Genomic DNA, 20,859 nt, shown 5'->3' with positions numbered 1-20,859 from the left:
TTATACACAATGGCTCACCACACCCTGACAACAGAAGTAACAATGTTGTTCCCTTCCAAAACATTAGAAGAATGGGACCTTTCCAAAGTTCACCACCGTACTCACCAAAGGTGGTCACCCAGGTAGAGCACAACTGTCATTTATCACTGAACTCAATGCAACACCATTCAATAGCCGTCCACTTTTCCTGGTCACAGCACCACTCCAATCACAGTCATTTGCGTTGTGGTATTAATGGCAGCCTATGAATGGGATAGTAATTCCCTAACGAAGAATGTGCAAGGAGCATCATATCTGTCAAAAACCACCATTGTGGAATGGGGCACCAAATTCTGTGTTGGTCGCAATTCAATACACGCATATCCCCATATCACAAATGTTGTACACAGATGATGATGATGTTTGGTTTGTGGGGCGCTCAACTGCATGGTCATTAGTGCCCGTACAAAGTCCCAATATTTTCACAATCCACTTTCACAAATGATGATGATGATGATGATGATGAAAGCACCCAGTCCCTGGGCAAAGAATATCCCCAACCTGGCCGCGAAACAAACCCGGGATCCCGTGGTCCAGAGGCGGCAATGCTAGCCACTAAACCACAAGTTGCGGACTTGTAACACAGAAGTAGCCAACTCAAGAGGGAGATATTCAAGCAGCCAGTCACAAGCGTGGGATGACACAAATAATTGCATAAAAAGTCAATTATTTGTTCTCAGATGGCAGGTGCAGATGTAAAGGGTTTATGAAGTGCTTGGTGCACAACATAGCGATCCTCCCGTCATGTGGTCAGATGTGGTCGAGCAGAACCTGGACAATGATAGTATGCCTTCCCTCAAGTTCCTGGGCAGTCCAACATTGGGCCACTGTCACATCAAAATGACCCACAAATCCGGATATTACACGATTTCCAAAAGCCATCCAAATGGAGACTCACAATGAGGACACTTCAAAACTGTCAGGTGCTGATAACACTGTCTCATACAAGTACACAACACCCGCATGTCTTTCACAGTGATCACTCAACATCTGATGATGTTCAAACTCCTTATCTACAATACCAGGCCTGGTAATAACACTAAACATGGACAACACTACTGCACTCTGGTGGCCAAGGTACCTATTACCAAAAATTTCAACTCTATAATCATTTACATATCTACCTTTGTTGTGTACGAAGTTGCACTGACATCCACTTCTGAGTGATTCACTTTTTTGTCAGACAGATTATTTTGAAAGGACTGAACAAGAAAAATGAAAATTTTAGAGTTTAAGATTGTTCACAAGTGCTGAATCACAATGCCTTAGTGACTTATGGACATTGTCTACAGTACCTGAAAGGGACTGGATGCTCTGCAACTACTCTTAATATAAAGATGTTTTGAAACTGAATAAAACCAAAGACCACTGTGAAAACTGGTGACAGTAAACTGTAAATAGAGACATTATAATGATCCAGGTGCACACGAATGCATAGTCTCATGGCAATATGTACTAATAATATTGTCTCGAGATTTTTTTCAGCCGAGTACTCCTCAGCCAACAGCACATGGATTTTAAATCATTTGATGCACCTGGAAGCTCGATAGAATTTTATCAGTTGTTACAGGTTTTCTCCACTTGATAGTATATCAAGTTTTCATATTTGTCTTATTTGAGATTTGACAACAAAGAAATTTGTCAAGCTACAAGAGAAAATGATTATTTCGCACCAATACACAAAACTTGGGAACAGTTGATTCATAACTGCAGAACCCGGCTCACTTGTTATCATAGATATGCAACTGCTGGGTATTTGTGGACAATGTCCTTTCCGCATGTGTATCCCAAATAAACATGGGATCAAAATAGTAATGGCCATCACACAAAAACAAAGTAGACGTGTCTCTTTAGGGCCGGCCGAAGTGGCTGTGCGGTTAAAGGCGCTGCAGTCTGGAACCGCAAGACCGCTACGGTCGCAGGTTCGAATCCTGCCTCGGGCATGGATGTTTGTGATGTCCTTAGGTTAGTTAGGTTTAACTAGTTCTAAGTTCTAAGGGACTAATGACCTCAGCAGTTGAGTCCCATAGTGCTCAGAGCCATTTGAACGTGTCTCTTTAGGAAAATGCACAGAGCCAAATGGGATGACTCTTTGTAAATTTTATGTAAAGGAAATGACAAAGACTCTCTTAGGCTTAAATACAAACATCATAGTAGACAACTGTTTTACCTCATTGAAACTGGCAGGTGATCTTTTGAAGTATAAACTCACACTGGCTGGCACCACTCATGCCAACAAATCTGAAATACTCCCTGAGCTACTGTTCACAAAAAACAGAAGTGTAAGTATGTGTATGTTTTGCTTTGATAAAGCAAAAAAAAAAAAAAAAAAAAAAAAAAAAAAAAAAAAAAAAAAAAAAAAAAAAACAAACAGTTTCACATACAGCAAAATCAAATACAATAGTTGTTCTGCTGCAAACTGTTCATTATCAGTTCACTATCTGTGGTATTAGTAAGAAACTACACATAACAGAGAGTTAAAATTCCACCAAATTTGGAGTAGACATGCAGGAACAAATGTGCAGCACCTATTCATGTAGTCAGAAGATCAGAAGATGGGCACTATGTGTGTTTTATGGCTTGATAAATACTTGGTGTGTGAATGCTTGGGTTATCCAAACCCACAATAATCAGCAGCAGAGAGCCAACATATTGCCAAGAAAAGACTTTCTTACATGCCTGGGTGAAGAACTTGCTAAATCCTGGATGACAAAGAGGCTAGAAACTACCAGTCTACAAACACACCTTTGAGTAGCCACACAAGGTGTCCTAACTAAAAAGTCACCATTGCAAGGAAAAGAACTACCTGCCACTGGCAACAAAACTCTTGTCATATCTGCCCTTAGGCTTTGTGATCTAGGATTAAATTAGCAAGGGCATCAGTCATTTCATCTTATGATAGTGTTTATGTAACTTGCACAATAAAACAGGTTTTTAATTAAATTGCAAAATTAAATACCTAAAAAGTTATCAGTTTTGTAATATTTGCTTTCTTTGTTTCTTCTAATTCCTCTATAATATGATTAATTATATATTTCTTGCTTGAATTATTTTCACTCCATGATGGCTTTTCACTGCTATGCCACATTGGAATAGAGCAGAGTTGATATGTTTTAAATTTTTACAATGAAATCATGGCCTATTTCACTTCATGACAAAATCATTAATTCAAAATAAATTCATAATAGTGCTCCCAAAATCAACTGTTTTTGTATTATGAACATTACACATATACACATATCAATACAGGGAAACAAAAAGAGAGTCACGTGAAATCTACTGTAAGAGCAAGCTACAGACATATTACATGAGATGGCCATGAAAAGTCTTGAACACTGAATGATGTAAAACTTCATGGAACACTCACGTTACAAAAAACAGAAGATTCCTGGGACATATACTGCAATATCAAGGAAGTTGAATAAAAGTAACTGGAGTGGACAACAAACACGATAGGAACTCTGCATTAACATGAAGAGTAGCAGGTGGAAAGGCCGTATTAATGTCAAGAGCTGGTGAAAGTACAATCAAACATTAAGAAATATTTCTTGGATCATAAACATTTTGACAGATTGCCTCAACAATGCTGAGCATCTTAAAGGCCAAACAATTTACTATTCAGCTACACAATAGTAGTGCTATTTTTTCTACACACTAATCACAGGGTACTGGATAGTATTGTGGTCTGAGGCACCACATGGAAAAAATCACACCCCATTCTCTATGCGCATGTTTGGTCCTGTCCATTCATAGTCAACTACAGGTCAAGCTTCTTATGATTTTCCATAGCTCTTGGCCAGTTATCTGCAAGGAATACTGGTGTGGAACTAAGAAGTTTTGTGAACAGTTTTGCTATACAATTTTTCCCAAGGACTGACAGTGGATCAGGGCTTTGGATGAGTGTCTTTAAAGCTCATAAAAGAATGCCTGCATCAGCCAATTATATTTGGTGAGTTCAATGAGCTTAACAGCTACTCAGAATAACCTAGTTCACAAGCCATTAAAGACTTGGGTGGCACACCACTGAAAATAGGAATCTTTGGACCTGTCAGTCCTCACAGTCCACATCATTCTGCAACACAACATTAAAGGCAAAAGCTTTGTTCTAGGTGGGTGTCATTTTGCTTTCTTATCATCAATGTCACAATCATTCACAAAACAAGTGATGTCTGATGATCAAAGTGCACCCATACAGCCAAAAATTAAATAAAAATCTTGGTCTATCAAAAAATGGGTTATAGCATTCGTTTTCTTCTCCAGAAGCCAAGGGCTTAAGATTGTGGTGGCCAACTGAAAAGCCATGGGGAGAGAGGTCTGAAAGGGGGGGGGGGGGGGGGGGACTAGGACACAAAACAAATTCTGTCTCAAGTCTTAGAGGTGCTTGAAATCATCTGGGATCAAATTAGTTAGTTCTTTCATCACCACAGCACTCCAGCCAATTAGCCAAAAACTTCAAAGTACTTGAATGCCTTCCTTATATGACAATCTTCTTTTCACAAATGAAAACTTTGTTGAATCAAAAATGGTCTGATGGTCTTAGAGAACGAAAAGATGGCGCTGATTGTAACAGAAATTATTTTTAAAAGGTGAATCAAACAGTTCTATGCTGAAAAGATTTTGTACTATCCTTTGCATACTGTCAGAAGAACAGAAGGAAGATTATGATTTAACATTTTGTTAGCAATATGGTTGCTGGAAACAAAGCACAAGCTCAAATAGATACAGAGCACATTTTAGGATACAACAGGGTATAGGGAAAATCAGCTTTGTCTTTTTAAAGAGAATCAGCCTGGTATTCACCTGCTCAGGTTATGAAAACCGAAGTAGGGAAGGTCAGACAGATATTTGAACTCCACTCTTCCTGAATTTGCAAGTGAAATTCCTGAACTTAGTTGTACACTATCAGGCAACTGCAATAGATGAACCTACACAGATGTGTGTAGATCCTCCAATTGACTGGAAGATAGTAATAGCTTCTCATGTCAAGGATTCACAGGAAGCAGCAGGGAGCCATGATGATCCACGACCACTTTATGGTCAGTCACGGCTGGTGTACACCGCCCTGAAAAGGTTGCAAATTACCCATCTCTCTCAGCAGGATCCCAAATGGATTCAATCAAAGAGAGAGTAGGGTCAAGAAAAAGATAATTACTTCTGTGAGATGGTGGCTTCTGATGGTCCTGTGCGAGTGCTCACCTGTTGTCCAGCAATGAACTGGTGAGTGATCTTCTATGCTAGCTCTTAGTAACTCGCTTATTTTGAGTGCAAGCATTTGTGCTTCCTCATGCTTGAGCTCATGTGCACAACAGTTGTGGTATGGTGGGGAGTGAGGGAAATGCATGTGCATCATGCCATCATGGCAGTACATAAGAAGAGCCACCTCTGAAGTAGGACAGCATCAGTTTTGACAGTGGCACCATCTAATGGCAGCACTATCGAATCATAACTGTGTAACATCAAGAATTTCTTTGCATTTGAATCTGCAGGGCAAGGAATCTTAGTGTTTCACACAAAAAGGTGGGTTTCAAAAATGTTCAGTGTATTATAAGACACCAAATAGTTTCAGGAAGTTAAATTTACAGAGGCACTACATGTCTTACCATACCAGAGAATACGGAAACGAAAAATATGAATGATCTGAAAGTGTACAAGAGGTTTTAAAACTTAAAAAAGGAAGCTCTCAGAAGTGGAGGAAGAAAAGTGAGGAAAATCAAGTGAGTGCTGTTTGGATGAGCTACAAAATTGCACAATTTTTAGTGAAGTCTTTGCATCCTTTCACAGATAGTGATTTAATGATAGAATACTTGGTAGTTGCAGTTGAACATTTATGTACACTTCATGTAGAATTTTCACTATGCGCCCTTATCTAATGTGACAATCATGTGTTCCACACATGTTACAATAGATGCCATCCAGAGCCACCTTGCAAACTCTATGTGAAGGTTTTATTGCACATTCATTAGGGCTCTACGAACGTGCAGATATCACAACCACAAAGCTGGATGTGATATTCTTACCAGCATTAAAGAAAGTGTAGAAAATGTACATTTGTCAAGGAATTTATTAGTTTATGTGCCTACAGGTGGAGCACCGGTCATGTTGGGGAAACAAACCAAGAACTGGAGATTAGTGTTTAACATCCTGCCAACAAAGAGGTCATCAGAGACGGAGCACTAGCTCAGATCAGGGAAGGAAAGTGGCCATGCTTTTTTGCAAGAACCATCCCTGCATTTGCATTAAGCAATTTAGGGAAATCATGGAAAACCTGAATCAGGATGTTTGGATGCAGGTTTCAACTGTCGTCCTCCTGAATGTGAGTCCAGTGTGCTAACCACTGTGCTACCCCGCTTGGTGAAACAAATCAGGACTCGATAGGATTCGTAGCGCAACTGACTGGGAAAATAAAAAATCTTTGAGTACCAATTTGCACTGATATGCAGCTTGAAGTATCTGCAAAGTGACAGACAACATAAAGCCATTCTAGGTTTCTTCAGGCATTTGCCTCAGGATCAATTTTCTTATTTACACAAGTCTCCAACCTATACCCTGTGATGATGGAGGGGTACAGTGCTTGCTGCTTGCAGTCTTTCACTCCCTGTCTGCTTACCAAGCACATCTGCTGTGAAGCTCTGTACTACATTATACCCCATTTAACTGTTATTGAATTCCATGCTATCCACTGGCAGTCATTGTACCCATAACATACTGATCCTGACCACAATACCCTAGCAAAGTAATCTAAGGACATGATGGCACATGGAAAGCCAAATGAGTAAACAGTTTTGAACATGGAGTTGCCCCTGTATCTGTCCTTGACAATGTCTACAATTGACTGTACTAAAACATTGTGCCTTAATTGCCCTTTGTACAACTACCACTCAGACAACTAGTGCAAAATCTGATGACAACATAGTCATATGCAAGGCAAAATAACTGCTTCCACCAAGCTAATAAGACTTCCTCTCTCAAAAATGGGAACTATTTCCACATCAGTTGCTAATTAATGTATGAACCACCATAATGTTATTTCTAACAAAAACTAACCTGTCAGCCTGACAGTCACATATTCCTCCGTACCTCTCCAAGTCCAATAAAATACTGTCTTTACTGTCATAAGCAAGTGTCCTCTGGAACGGAAAGAAAAACAAAGTTATATATGAGACTACACAAATTACAAAAAGTAAAACATCACTATTTGGGGGAGGGCTGGAAATCCAGTGTTAAGAGTGTGTGTGTGTGTGTGTGTGTGTGTGTGTGTGTGTGTGTGTGTGTGTGTGTGTGTGTGTGTGTGTGTGTTTGCACACTTATCATGTAAGGTTGGGCTAATTTCACACAAGACAAAAGTAAACATATTTATATTTATATACTGCATTATCTGTTTCAAGACATTTCAGCCACAATACAAGTCTCAATACTAGTGACACAATATCTTTAAAGTGTTACAACTGCTTTGTTCTGTTGGAATCTTCAGCTAACACAACTTCACACATTTTTTTTATTTTTATTTTTATTTTTTAACACACACACACACACACACACACACACACACACACACACACACACATTGGGGAGGGGGGAAGAGACATCCAGATGCAAAAGTTTACTTTGAAGAAACAGGCAATAGGGAAGACTCATTCAAGATTAATATTTGAAGTTGCAATGAATGATTGGACAGTTATAGCCAAATGATAAAAATATATTATTGAATTTTAAATAAATTTATTAGATCATATGCTTTTAACATTCTAGATAAGATTTGTTTCAATGGTAAATGCACTTTCCAATTGAAAATTAAATGGGGCAGCTGCTGAACTTCAGCATGTGCTAATACAATGAACTTAGGACAAACTGCCTTGGCACTTGAGGCACATTCTTACTTTCATGTCTCTGATACAGATGCCAAATTAGCTTTTCATATGAACCTTTAAACAATTAAAAGAAAACCAATATTTCCTTGATACCTGTCAGTTTTACAACTAAGTACAGTGACTCTGTAATTCTGGTAGCAATACAGCGTGATGAGCATAGTTAAAACCAACAGTCATATTTCTCAGTCAGAGCTTTATGAGTGTTCTCCACACACTTCTTCACCCTTCTAACCATAATATGTAGCTAACAAGTTGCACTGTGCAGACCGGAAACACAGTAGGGTTCCTCACAGTGGCTGTTACATCAATCACAGATACAGCAGAAAACAATCCCATTTAAAATAAAACCATTTGAGAAATAATTCAGTACCATATTCATTTGTGTGTGGCTGGTTGAAGGTCAAAGTTTATATCAGAAGTGTTAGTGCAAAAACATCTTGCAGACTGTACACACTGCTGCCACTTGAAACTAACAGATACTAACAGACACTAACAGACACTGGGCAAATAATTTGTCACCCCACAAGACATCATGCTAATGCCATACAAAACCCCCTCCAGCCTTCAGACTTGCCTCAATTTGCCAAGGACAAGAGTATTCATGTTTCGTCAACACGCCAAATGCAGCTGAAGCCACTCATTGATGATATCTCATAGCTACCAAATTGCGAGAATGCTCAGTGTTTGATTTCACTCACTGTGCCAAATCCTCCCAGACATTTTCCATGTATCTAGGTGCACACTGTGATTCATACACTCAAATGCCTTAGATAGGTCACAGAAAATAATATCCAGCACTATTTTAATATTCAATGCATGTAAAATTTTGTGAGTGAACATGCAAATGGCATTCTCAGAAGACAACTCTTCTGAAATACAAACTGTGACTTGCTGAGGATATTATTGTTGCTCAGATGACATACTATTCTAGAATACACAATATTCTAGAATACACAATTCTGGAAAATTGTGTCAGCAATGAAATATGTCAGTAGATATTGACAATCATCCTATCACATTTCTTAAAGAGGGTTTTGACAATGGCATATTTTAGCCTCTCTAGAAAAATTGCTTTCAGCTAGTGTTGCATTACATATTGCAGTTAAGACAGGGCTTATTATACAGGAATAAATCTTTAGAAATCTATTGGAAACTGCATCAAAATCAAAAGAGTTTTCATTTTTGAGACAAATATATAATTTTTCTTAATTTCAAAATGAGAAGTTGATGGTACACTCACACGATTGAATTTTATGCGAGCTGCTTTTTTAACATAGTGCTGTGATTTTTCTATTTAACTGTTTGTCTCTATACTTTCTACTATATTTAATAAATGATTATTAAACACAGGTATATTTGCTACCTTCCATTCAGTCCAACAGTGACACTATCCTGTTCTATGACTGGTTGTTGATTTCTGACATTATGTGCATGTGCATGTTCCTTGATTTTTTAATAACTTTTCTTAATAATTTTGGGTAGTTTGCAACTACTGCAGAATCACAACTTGTTCTTGCTATCAGATCCATTTCCCTTGTCCTTTCACAAGGCACTAATCCCTCTAGTGATCCATGGTTTTTTACATGGCTGTTTAACCCTCAAGCGGGCACAACTATGTATAAAGATTTCCTACCGCAAAAAACAGTCTTGTACTGTTCCACTGTTGTTTTAAAACTGTGATAGCCTGTAACTATTCCTTCATTACTGCTTTAGCTAACACAATGCTAAATTGAGCTGTCATCTGTCCAAGTGAGCATCAATAATACAAAGTAAACAGCAAGCTCAATGAGAAGTAATTGCGAATCCATGCAAGAAAATGACTCAGATTACGATCTTGTGGCACAATCCCACAATGGGATAGCACTTCGAATGGGTCCTTACTGTGGGGTAAGATTGTGCACGCCAATGGAGTGATAAAAACAGTCTTGTACTGTTCCACTGTTGTTTTAAAACTGTGATAGCCTGTAACTATTCCTTCATTACTGCTTTAGCTAACACAATGCTAAATTGAGCTGTCATCTGTCCAAGTGAGCATCAATAATACAAAGTAAACAGCAAGCTCAATGAGAAGTAATTGCGAATCCATGCAAGAAAATGACTCAGATTACGATCTTGTGGCACAATCCCACAATGGGATAGCACTTCGAATGGGTCCTTACTGTGGGGTAAGATTGTGCACGCCAATGGAGTGATACAATGAAAGTTTATTTTATCATTGGTTAATTAAACTAACATAAAACGGTGATTTTGCTCCTATTTGTTTATCTTGGTAACATGAAGGCAGCATTCTTTACATTTTGTACAAAGTACGGCGTGTGCCCACTCATGCTGCAAAAAACAGCGAACCGTTTCAGGGTTAGTGTCCTATCTGAATTGCTTATGTGAAAAGCTATTTTCAAATAATGGTATTTATTTCTCATGGAATACATTACATTTTGTGTTAGCATTTGTTTCATTATAAATTTGATCCCAGGTAATTTCTTGCAAACTATTCTTAAAAATATTTGTCCTGGAGTTATTAATTATTCTAACTGAAATCCACTGAGGAGTATCCACACTGTGAGGCACTAACCATGCAACATGATCAGAGAGTGCATTTGCTTCTGGTTAAACAGTCTGGCTAAACCATTATTTTCTTGCTTCGAACTTCACAAACGAAAAAATTATCACTTAGGCACCTACTGTCTTTAGCTATTCATGCTAGAATGTTGGACAGTTAATTTCTGAGATCAAATTGTTGGATCCAAATAAGGTTTCCATATCATTTTTCCTATCAGGATCCTTTAGAAAATCTATCCTGAAGTCACCACAGACTATTAATTGCTTGCTGCTGTCCGATAGATAGCACAGTAAGGAATCTAGATTCCTCATAAACAGTTGAAAATTTCCCATTGTGAATCTATGTACAGTTACAATTAAAAGTGAGCTATTTTTCAGTATAGTTCACATGCACACACTTCTATGTGCTGGTCACTCCAAAATCTACTTGTCTCAATACTTTTGAACTTGTGTTTTATGTTAATATATGCAACAACTTCTCCTTTTCCTATATTAGTTCTGCATGAGTACACTGCTTGAGTGTAATTGTCTATACATAACTTCTCTAAACATGTGGTTATGTGGTGCTCAGATAGGTTCAGGGTATCATCTTTTCAGTGCTCTCTAAACTTCCCAGGCAAGCCCTTTTAGTTTTTTACTCAATCCTCTAATATTTTGAGGAAACAAGTGAACTTGTTTACACTGCATTCTTAAGCATTTTAAGGGGCTCACCTGTTAATTTGACTTCTTTCAAAACAGGGTGCCTGAATTCTGATTCTAACTGAAAAAAGGTACCTGTCTGACACCAATAATTACATGGATCTTGCTTTGTGTGATGGTGCCCTCCTCTGTCACCCTGTACATTTTCTGCAAGAAGTTTAACCAATGCAGTATTAACCCAGGACTGGTCATGTTGCTGTAGGGCCTCCACACAAAACTCGTGTGTGTGTGTGTGTGTGTGTGTGTGTGTGTGTGTGTGAGAGAGAGAGAGAGAGAGAGAGAGAGAGAGAGAGAGAGATCATCCATGTCACCTCTACTGCTGTAATTACTGTCCTTAGCCAGGATGTTCCCTGCTCCCCTATTACAATAACTTGCTCTTCTATGGCAAAATATTTGCAGAAATTCCCTATGTCCTCTGTCACATGCTTAAGGCTAATTCTTGACTTCACAATATTTGTGACTTGGTACCCTGGTCCTAATTTGTCACCTACCATCTGACCTCCACCTCTCCCATGGTTACTACCGAGCAGCAAGACTCTTTGTTTCCTACTCTCTTTTGATGTCAACCTACACTTACGTTTCTTTGCTACAAATCTGCTGCACTCTACTGGGACCTACAGCTGAATGAGGTGCTTCGCGTCCTCCTTGAGGTAACAAGTCAAATTTATTCGATACTGTAAGCTCAAATGTAGATGAGTTTCTCTTTCACCCACTGCTTTTTACCTTTAGCCAGTTCCCACAATCTTCTTCCCCCCTTCAACATATCTACTTCAAACTGTGCGTGTTCTAATTCGTCCTGAAGGTCACAAACTTTGCCTCCCAGTTAGTGATTCTCTCGTCTTTTTTGCAGAGCCTATAGTTCATTGGGAGAGCCTCATTGAGATCCCCATACAGTTCTCCAGTAGTCACCCATGTGAAATTCTGACCCACAGTCTACACATACCACTCCCTACTTGACTATCTTACGATAACATCCACACTTATCACACATTGAAACACAGATCACACACTTAAAATTTGAATTAAATCACTTAACACACTTTACACAATTTTTATTATTTATGAGCCACAAAAATTATACCTACAGGCTAGCACTTCAGGTGTTTGATATACTGTACAAAGTTAATTATTCCTGCTTACAACAAGAACTCAGCACTCACTTAAGTGCAGTTTCAGTTGATTAACTTAATCACAATAGAGTGTAACTTTTAATGTAACTTTAATTTCTGTAAATTGTATGTAAAGAAATTGCTAGTGCGAAAGTATCTAAATCCAACAACTTCAGATTCATGCTAATTTCTGGAAATATGAACTTAATAACATATGCACACACTCCATTTAAATTGCCAGAAAGAAAAATAGAACAATTAAACAGGGTTCTCCAAGTTAACTGCATCAAAACTTAAACAAAAATGTGACTACAACTCGACCTTACTATCTCTTCGTGCTTTCTGGAACAATGCATACAGAAAAGTGATACCTTTAATAGTAAGTTTAGAAAGCACACTAACACATTATTTGATGAGTAATTTGTACTATCTAACTGTTATTACAATCTGAATAACTTATCTTTACCAGAGCACAAAAACTCGTACGTCTCGTCTGATGCAGGGATGCCAACCTCATATCAGGAATGTACGCACGCAGCCCAGTGAACACTGCAAAATACTCATCATGAAGATGTAGAAGAAAGGGCAACACTTAGTCACCAAGAATACTGCAATACACAAACCAATTCAGTTCCATAACACTTTATAGTAAGCTGGACCCAATTAATGGTACAAAAAGCACCCCCAAAATATCACATAACTTCCTCTGGCCTGAACCACATATTCCACCTACTATGGGTTAAACTGTCCATTGACAAAGTCAGTGTATTTGAAATGTTGTATCATTTGGAAAGATGCAAAATCATAACTTGTTGATTTATACCTCCAGTCCACTACTGCACAATTTCTGTGTTGTTAGTCCTACAACAGTTTTTTGCAAGATACCTGACTCCAAATGTCAACTGCATACAGTTTGCTTTCCAATGTTTGCTCAGAAACTGATCAAGTTGAACCTGTATTCACTGACAGCAGCAATCCCTGTCAGGTCTGAAACAAGTTGTGACTGACCAGGAGTTACAGTCATCTACGGCACCTGTCAGTTTGGCTCTTTTCACAACTACCCTCATACAGTGTTACATGGCTGTCAGTGGTGTAGCATTCCTTGGAGACATGTTGGATAGTCCAGATTGATACACAAACAATTTTGGCAGCTTCATTCACTGATTGGCCATGCGCACATCCAGACACAATAACTTCTTCCCACATTGACCATGTGCTGGTTCCATAACACTGTCTGTCATACACACACCACTTCGCTGGCATGACTTACGTCAGTACCGGTAGGACACTTGACCGCCTAGAACCAGATCTATACCTTGTACAACACTCCAAAGCAACCAGTGCATTTTTTTAGGAAGGTAACTAATGTTTTGTCCAGTGAGCTTATAATTGGATCTTCTACACATATAATAATATTTTATTCTATTTACACACTAAAGTACAAGTTTGATAGTAACTTGGTCATAGTAAAGCAATGACACATGAAACCACTTTCCATATCCACAGTTGCCAGATGCATTTTAGCACTGTCACACCACCTCGTGGACCCATGAGCTGACAATTACTACACCTGACTGAGGCTTCACAATACCAACTACTCCCCCTCCCCCCCTCCAGCCACTCCTCCCCCAATAAAAGAATCAGGTAGAATTGTCCCTGACCCACTGCCCAGTTGCCATAATCACCCCACACTGCCACACAACACTGTCACTCCTGAGGACCTAAGGATGTGGACTCCTACTGCTGGAACAGAGGCTGCTGCTGTAATCCTGCAGTCACATTTTGTAAAACCATTTTTATAGAGAAAGGGAGAATCTAGACAGTTACATGCGGCCAATGTTTTTGAAGCAGTCTGAAAAGACCATGTACAAAAGAGTGGTAATACATCTCAGTAAATTTCATTTATCATAAAAGCAGTTTGGCTTAAAGAAAAAAGGTTAACAGAAAATTAAATTGTTTTCTGTGTGAGGAACTTTCAGAGCTCAATGGTAAAGTTTTCATACTTGATTTATGCATGATTAGGCCCCCAGTAAATTTTCACAGTTTCTAGTTAAATCTTTTGCTCAGAAGTGGTTTGGATGTAAAGGACACATTGTAGTGGTCTCAGTGACAGTCTCACAGAAAACTGACGTTTACAGAAATGGAACATTTTAGTTATCTGCTGCAGGAGAACAAAATTTCTTGCAGAACAGAATTAATTTTAAAAGCACCTTACAGTTTCTCCTCCTTAATAAGTCTCTCTGTCTAATACATGAGTTGTGGGATAGAAGGAAGTAATCAGTTCTAAATCTGTAAATGGAAAGAGTCTGGAATATGAAAAGTGTACTTATATGTATGTTACTGATGTCAAAAACTACACATTCCATATTGTAACAGATAATGTAAAACCCTTATGCTTGGGCATCAAAGAACACTGTCTTAGACTACAGTCACTTTTGTGAAGCTAAGCAGCTCGAAGTCATGTGTCTCACTTCCCTCCACCACAGCCCTCTACACACTGCAATGTTGCCACATCTGGGAATGGCACGTCAGTTGACACAATTCGATACTTGTGTGTGGTTGAATTTCCGCAAGTCGTCAGTATGTTATTGATGTGTTTACTTTCGTGACGGGTATTACAGTAATAAATATTAGGGCTAAGCTCATCAAAACCTATTACTTACATTGAATGCTAGTTTTTCAAGCATGTGGGTAATTCCTCCAACGTAGTTACCAGCATGTTTTGCTCCAGCATCAATGATAACTGTAAGAAAACACAGAAATGTCATTTAAAGAAAATTTTAATATTTGTACATGGTAGTGTACAGAAAAGACTGTAAATTATAAATTTTGTACTAAAAATAAATGCAAATATGAGTTCATTAATCATGAAATGTTTGCTTTCTTGAGAGAACTGAGTCTAGTTGCAGGGAAGGATTATGATACTCGGAGAGATGCATGAGGGATTATCTCCCTAAAGTAATGATAAATAGTATTTTTCACATCTATTCCTTAAAATTCAGTAACAGTTCTCTCCTAATTTTCAACTTTACAGAGGAAGGCATTGAGTGATACTGTCACTCTATTGCAGATGGTTTACATTCGTCTCAATATCCACTGCCAATAATGAAATGCACACACTAGACTGCTATATACATATATTCTCCACTATTCAGCTTGCAAGTTATCAGATTTTCTGTAATGGAATTTCTTTATTATTCAACATTTTAATTAAAATCATTTCAGCACTTTAGACAAAAGATAAATAAACTGCATCCCCCGTTACTGTGAGGAACAAGCAATCAACAACACATTACCTGCTGTTCACACAGCATCAAAAATTCAACTATGAAAATTAAAATTCAAAAAAAAAAAATAATTGAGATATATTAAAAAGAATTACTCTACTTCCCTGTTGTTCACAGAACTCCTGTGGTTGTGATTTGCTCTATTGTGGAAACACAACCTATAGCTGTTATATGCAATTATTACTTTGTACTTAATGAGAAACAGGGGTGGCTCATGGGACTTTGCAGTTGAGCCCCACATACGGGGCACCCTCTGTCCAGTGACGCATCTCTCCGGCCCGTCACTTCCCCAGCAAACCACGCTGATTACTTATCTGCCCACACCAATTGCTCTTTAAAGCCATGTATTTATTCTCCTCTACTATCTACGGGCAGGTTGTCATTGGATTCAGTGACTGTTCAAGCTTGTATGCTTTATTATAGCACCAGTTTATCATTTTTATCTCTAATCAGTTACAGAACCCACATGGGTATTTTTTACATTTAGAAGAGTGTATGTGACAGCAATAACAATTATAAAATATCTTCACCTGAGACAGATTCTTCTAATGGACACTTCTTAATTTCCAAGTAACACAAATCAAGCATACACTGACAGAATTGCATTTTTGTATGTCAGTTCTGCTGGTAATCACAATGTAAGAATCCATTGATAAATAGTAGGAATCACTTTGTCAAGACTCGTATTTTCTCCCCATAAGTTTCTGGTCATTGAAAGCAGAACCAATGTGTACTGTAGAAAAGGCAATTTGCTGCAGTGGCGAATACTGTGAGCAGAGTGCACAGTGCAGTGGGCTGGTGAGCCGATGCCCTAACAAGCTGGCCTGCTGCCTGTGTCGCAGCTGGCTGCACTCACAAGAGGATAGCACCACCTCATCATCACCGATCTCGTCCAAATTTATGGTACATTCAGGACTTGGCCAGAAGTGAAAGTGACAGAAGTGGCAGCTCCAGATGGGCAAACATTTATAAGTAATAGCATTAATTATGCAAGGCAGGCAAGACACGAGCCGCTTATGTTAGCGTATGTGGGAGGCAGTGGCCGGTGCAGCGGAAAGAGCACAAAATGGTAATTTGAGGGTTGTTGGGTAAAGGACCTAGTCAGAAAGTTTTCTTTTATTTCCAGTTTTTATATTACTTACACTGCAAACAAACAGAAATAATGCTCAGTATACTGCATTTATTAATATTTTCATAAAAGGCAAGAAAAGGAAAGGTAAAGGAAAATTTGGGATGGCAAATAAATTTCCAAGAAAGGATTGTACTTACAGCATCCACAGTGACTCAAGGGACTGTAACTAATGCATACAGGACTTCGTATTCTGTTAGTTTCATTCTGACCTTCGAGCAGCTTTTGCCAGCTGCATGCGAACAATAGGTATTAAGTACAGGTCAAATCCGCCCATCAAGAGATGGAAAACAAATCACAGTCAGAGAAGACTGTATCAAAATACATTCCATTGTATATCACCAACTACCCTCGCCAATACTCGGTGAAATTATGTGTACAGGTGGTTTGCTGCCAAACTGTGCGATGAGAGAGAACTTTTTATGAACGTAAACGAAGTTTGTTTATCTGTAGAAACTTCAAAACAATCACTTAATTGTAAAAATGCCACATTTATAATGTGTGCAAGATGCTTCCTCTGTTTCTATGATGACTACCGGCTCAGCATGTGTAAATCATTAACTGTAAAAACAATAAAAGTACTTCCTGGAAATGTGTCTGCAATGCCAAATTTTCCTTTGCCTGTCCTTTTCATATCTTTGATGAAAATATTAATAAGGACAATGTACTGAATATTATTTTGGTTTACTTGAAGTGAAGTAAAAAAAAAAAAAAAAAAAAAAAAGGAAAAAAGAGGTTTCTGCATATGTACTCAAACCCACGACCCTCGTATTACCGTCCTGTACTCTTAATCATTGTGCCATCCACTGCCTGTAACTACACTAACAGAAATGGCTTATGCATTGCCTGACCAGAGCCTAAAACTACATTTTTTCCTAAACCCACGTCCATCTGGCGCTCCCACTTCTGTCACTTTCATTATGCCCAAGACCTGCACACACCATAAATTTGAATTAAATTAATGATGACAAGCAGAGACAGTTCCCTTGCCATCTCACAAGCCCGGCGAGCCAGCCAGCCTAGCCCATGGATTGTATAGCACAGCGAGCGAGACACATGCTGGATGGGTTGAAACCACCACATACGGTGCGTGGCGGAGGGTACCTTGTACCACAACGAGCATCTTCTCTCCCTGTTCCACTCCCAAACAGAACGAGGGAAAAATGACTGCCTATATGCCTCTGTACGAGCCCTAATCTCTCTTATCTTATCTTTGTGATCTTTCCGCAAAATGTAAGTTGGCGGCAGTAAAATTGTACTGCAGTCAGCCTCAAATGCTGGTTCTCTAAATTTCCTCAGTAGCGATTCACAAAAAGAACGCCTCCTTTCCTCTAGAGACTCCCACCCGAGTTCTTGAAGCATTTCTGTAACACTCGCGTGATGATCAAACCTACCAGTAACAAATCTAGCAGCCCACCTCTGAATTGCTTCTATGTCCTCCCCCAATCCGACCTGATAGGGATCCCAAACGCTCGAGCAGTACTCAAGAATAGGTCGTATTAGTGTTTTATAAGCGGTCTCCTTTACAGATGAACCACATCTTCCCAAAATTCTACCAACGAACCGAAGACGACTATCTGCCTTCCCCACAACTGCGATTACATGCATGTCCCACTTCATATCACTCTGCAATGTTACGCCCAAATATTTAATTGACGTGACTGTGTCAAGCGCTACACTACTAATGGAGTATTCAAACATTACAGGATTTTTTTTCCTATTCATCTGCATTAATTTACATTTATCTATATTTAGAGTTGGGTGCCATTCTTTACACCAATCACAAATCCTGTCCAAGTCATCTTGTATCCTCCTACAGTCACTCAATGACGACACCTTCCCGTACACTACAGCATCATCAGCAAACAGCCGCACATTGCTATCCACCCTATCCAAAAGATCATTTATAGAGATAGAAAAGAACAGCGGACCTACCACACTTCCCTGGGGCACTCCAGACGATACTCTCACCTCCGATGAACACTCATCATCGAGGACAACGTACTGGGTTATATTACTTAAGAAGTCTTCGAGCCACTCACATACTTGGGAACCAATCCCATATGCTCGTACCTTAGTTAGGAGTCTGCTTGGCTAATCCCGCGCGGCCATCATGAATCCCTTAACTAAATTCTGAAAAATGGGGTACCTTGCAACTGGACCACTGAATGTGATGTGGTGATGAATAAATTAAAGATGATTTGACAACCTACCGACTAGTTTATCAAGGTTGTTAAAAAGCATTTATTCTGTCATGTTACACTAGTGATTACCCAGCTGGCTGTGTTCTGAGTCAGGAATAATACGGGGTCGAGAAACCAGGTGGTTACACATCCCATCAGGTTAACAAAGCAGAAAGTAAATACAGTACAGCTTAGAAAAAAATCGCTGGTCCTGATATTTCAGGTACCTTTACAGTAGATGTTTCACGGTAATCTCTGGTCATACTGCCTTATTGTGGACTCTTTTCAACAGCAAGTGCCGCTCGACACTGTGAACTTTCTTTTCCACTCTGATGACGAGACTAATTCAACATGATTTTTCATAGCCCTTAGCACTCACATGCTCCATTCTTGAATCTGACTTTACTAGGCATTAATGCTGCATTGTACTGCTATTATTATGTTCAAGTTAGTAGGTGCAAAATGGCTAGTACTTCACGCACAGTCCTTTCTGAGGATTGTAAAATCGCTAAGTAGGTCTACGCCTTCCATTCAGCCACTTGTTGACCAGTCTGGTGTAGCAGTTGAAGACAGCAAAAAGGAAGCCAAAGTTTTAAATTTCACATTAAAGAGATCATTCATGCAGGAGAATCCTACAAACAAATCGTCGTTTGACAATCAAACAGAATCCCATATGGGTGACATAGTAATAATCATCCCTGATGTAGAGAAAGAACTGAAAGAGTTGAAAACAAATAAGTGACCTGGTCTGGATGGAATACCAATTCAGGTTTTCAAAGATTACTCTATGGCTCTGGCCCCTTACTTAGCTCACATTTATTGTCAACCTCAAGTCCCACACAAAGTCCCAGGCGACTGGAAAAAAGTGCAGGTGACTGCTATGTAAAAGAGGTTACAAGAACAGGCCCGCAAAATTACAGACCAATGTCCCTAACATAAGTTTGCTGCAGAATCCTTGCATATATTCCCAGTTAGAATATAATAAATTTTCTTGAGAATGACAAGCTTATGTCAACGGGTACACAGCTCTACAATACGGGCAGAAAAAATCTGATTCAGCTATTCCAACATTTCGTTATGTGAAACCATGGTAGATAGCAATACCACATCAAAACTGACTAATATGTCCTTCATAATAATGTTGTCAATAACTTGGCAGTCGAATAGGTGGGTGAACCAACGGCACAACATTTTCTTCATGAATTTTTGGAAACCCATTAAGTACTGGTAGAAGCGCAGCTGAATTGAACTATTCCTTCTCAGCACCCTGTTCAACTGACAAAGTCCTGACAACTTTGTGATTGGGGTACTTACTCAGCTTACTTTATAGCACCACCTACAAAAGAAGTAAGGTGTTATAAAAATGTTAGTGGATAGAGTGAGGAACATCTGTGAACTGGAGCTGCTCAACACAGAATAGGAATGTCTCACCTGTGTGTCACTAAAGAATGGGCATTCACTGCTGAGCTAAAACAGAGCATTCGGACAGACACAGAAGGTTCACAGTGATGTGTAGGTGTCTGCAAAATCCAAGGTTTTCCTGCTATTCATAAATGATATTACTGACCACATTGCAAAGATCTTGACGAAACGGTATATCACTGTAACCTACAAACCCACTCAGAAGATACAAGACCACCTTAATACGGCCAAGGATGCTGGAAAATCACTGGAAAAAGTAGAAATTTACAGGATACCATGTACGTCTACATCTACATCCATACTCCATAAGCCACCTGACGGTGTGTGGCGGAGGGTACCTTGAGTACCTCTTTCGATTCTCCCTTCTACTCCAGTATCGTATTGCTCATGGAAAGAAAGATTGTCAGTATGCCTCTGTGTGGGCTCTAATCTCTCTGATTTTATCCTCATGGTCTCTTCGCAAGATATACGTAGGAGGGAGCAATATACTGCTTGACTCCTCGATGAAGGTATGTTCTCGAAACTTCAACAAAAGCCCGTACCAAGCTACTGAGTGTCTCTCTT

At 39.1% G+C, this 20,859-nt stretch overlaps 1 protein-coding gene across 1 annotated transcript in view; it reads right to left on the bottom strand.

The window, feature by feature from the left end:
- The window catches only part of LOC124722056 (mitochondrial-processing peptidase subunit alpha), a 107,386-nt gene that overhangs the window by 71,814 nt on the left and 14,713 nt on the right, over positions 1–20,859 (bottom strand). Inside the window, exons 3-4 of the mRNA XM_047247251.1 lie at positions 14,938–15,017; positions 7,084–7,166 (exon numbers count right to left, since the gene is read on the bottom strand). Coding sequence (XP_047103207.1) covers positions 7,084–7,166; positions 14,938–15,017 — 163 coding nt within the window. The remainder of the gene's footprint in view (positions 1–7,083; positions 7,167–14,937; positions 15,018–20,859) is intronic.

The sequence above is a fragment of the Schistocerca piceifrons genome, chromosome X, assembly GCF_021461385.2.
Source record: "Schistocerca piceifrons isolate TAMUIC-IGC-003096 chromosome X, iqSchPice1.1, whole genome shotgun sequence".
In the NCBI taxonomy this organism is placed as follows: domain Eukaryota; kingdom Metazoa; phylum Arthropoda; class Insecta; order Orthoptera; family Acrididae; genus Schistocerca; species Schistocerca piceifrons.
This window is presented reverse-complemented; position numbering and strand designations above follow the sequence as displayed.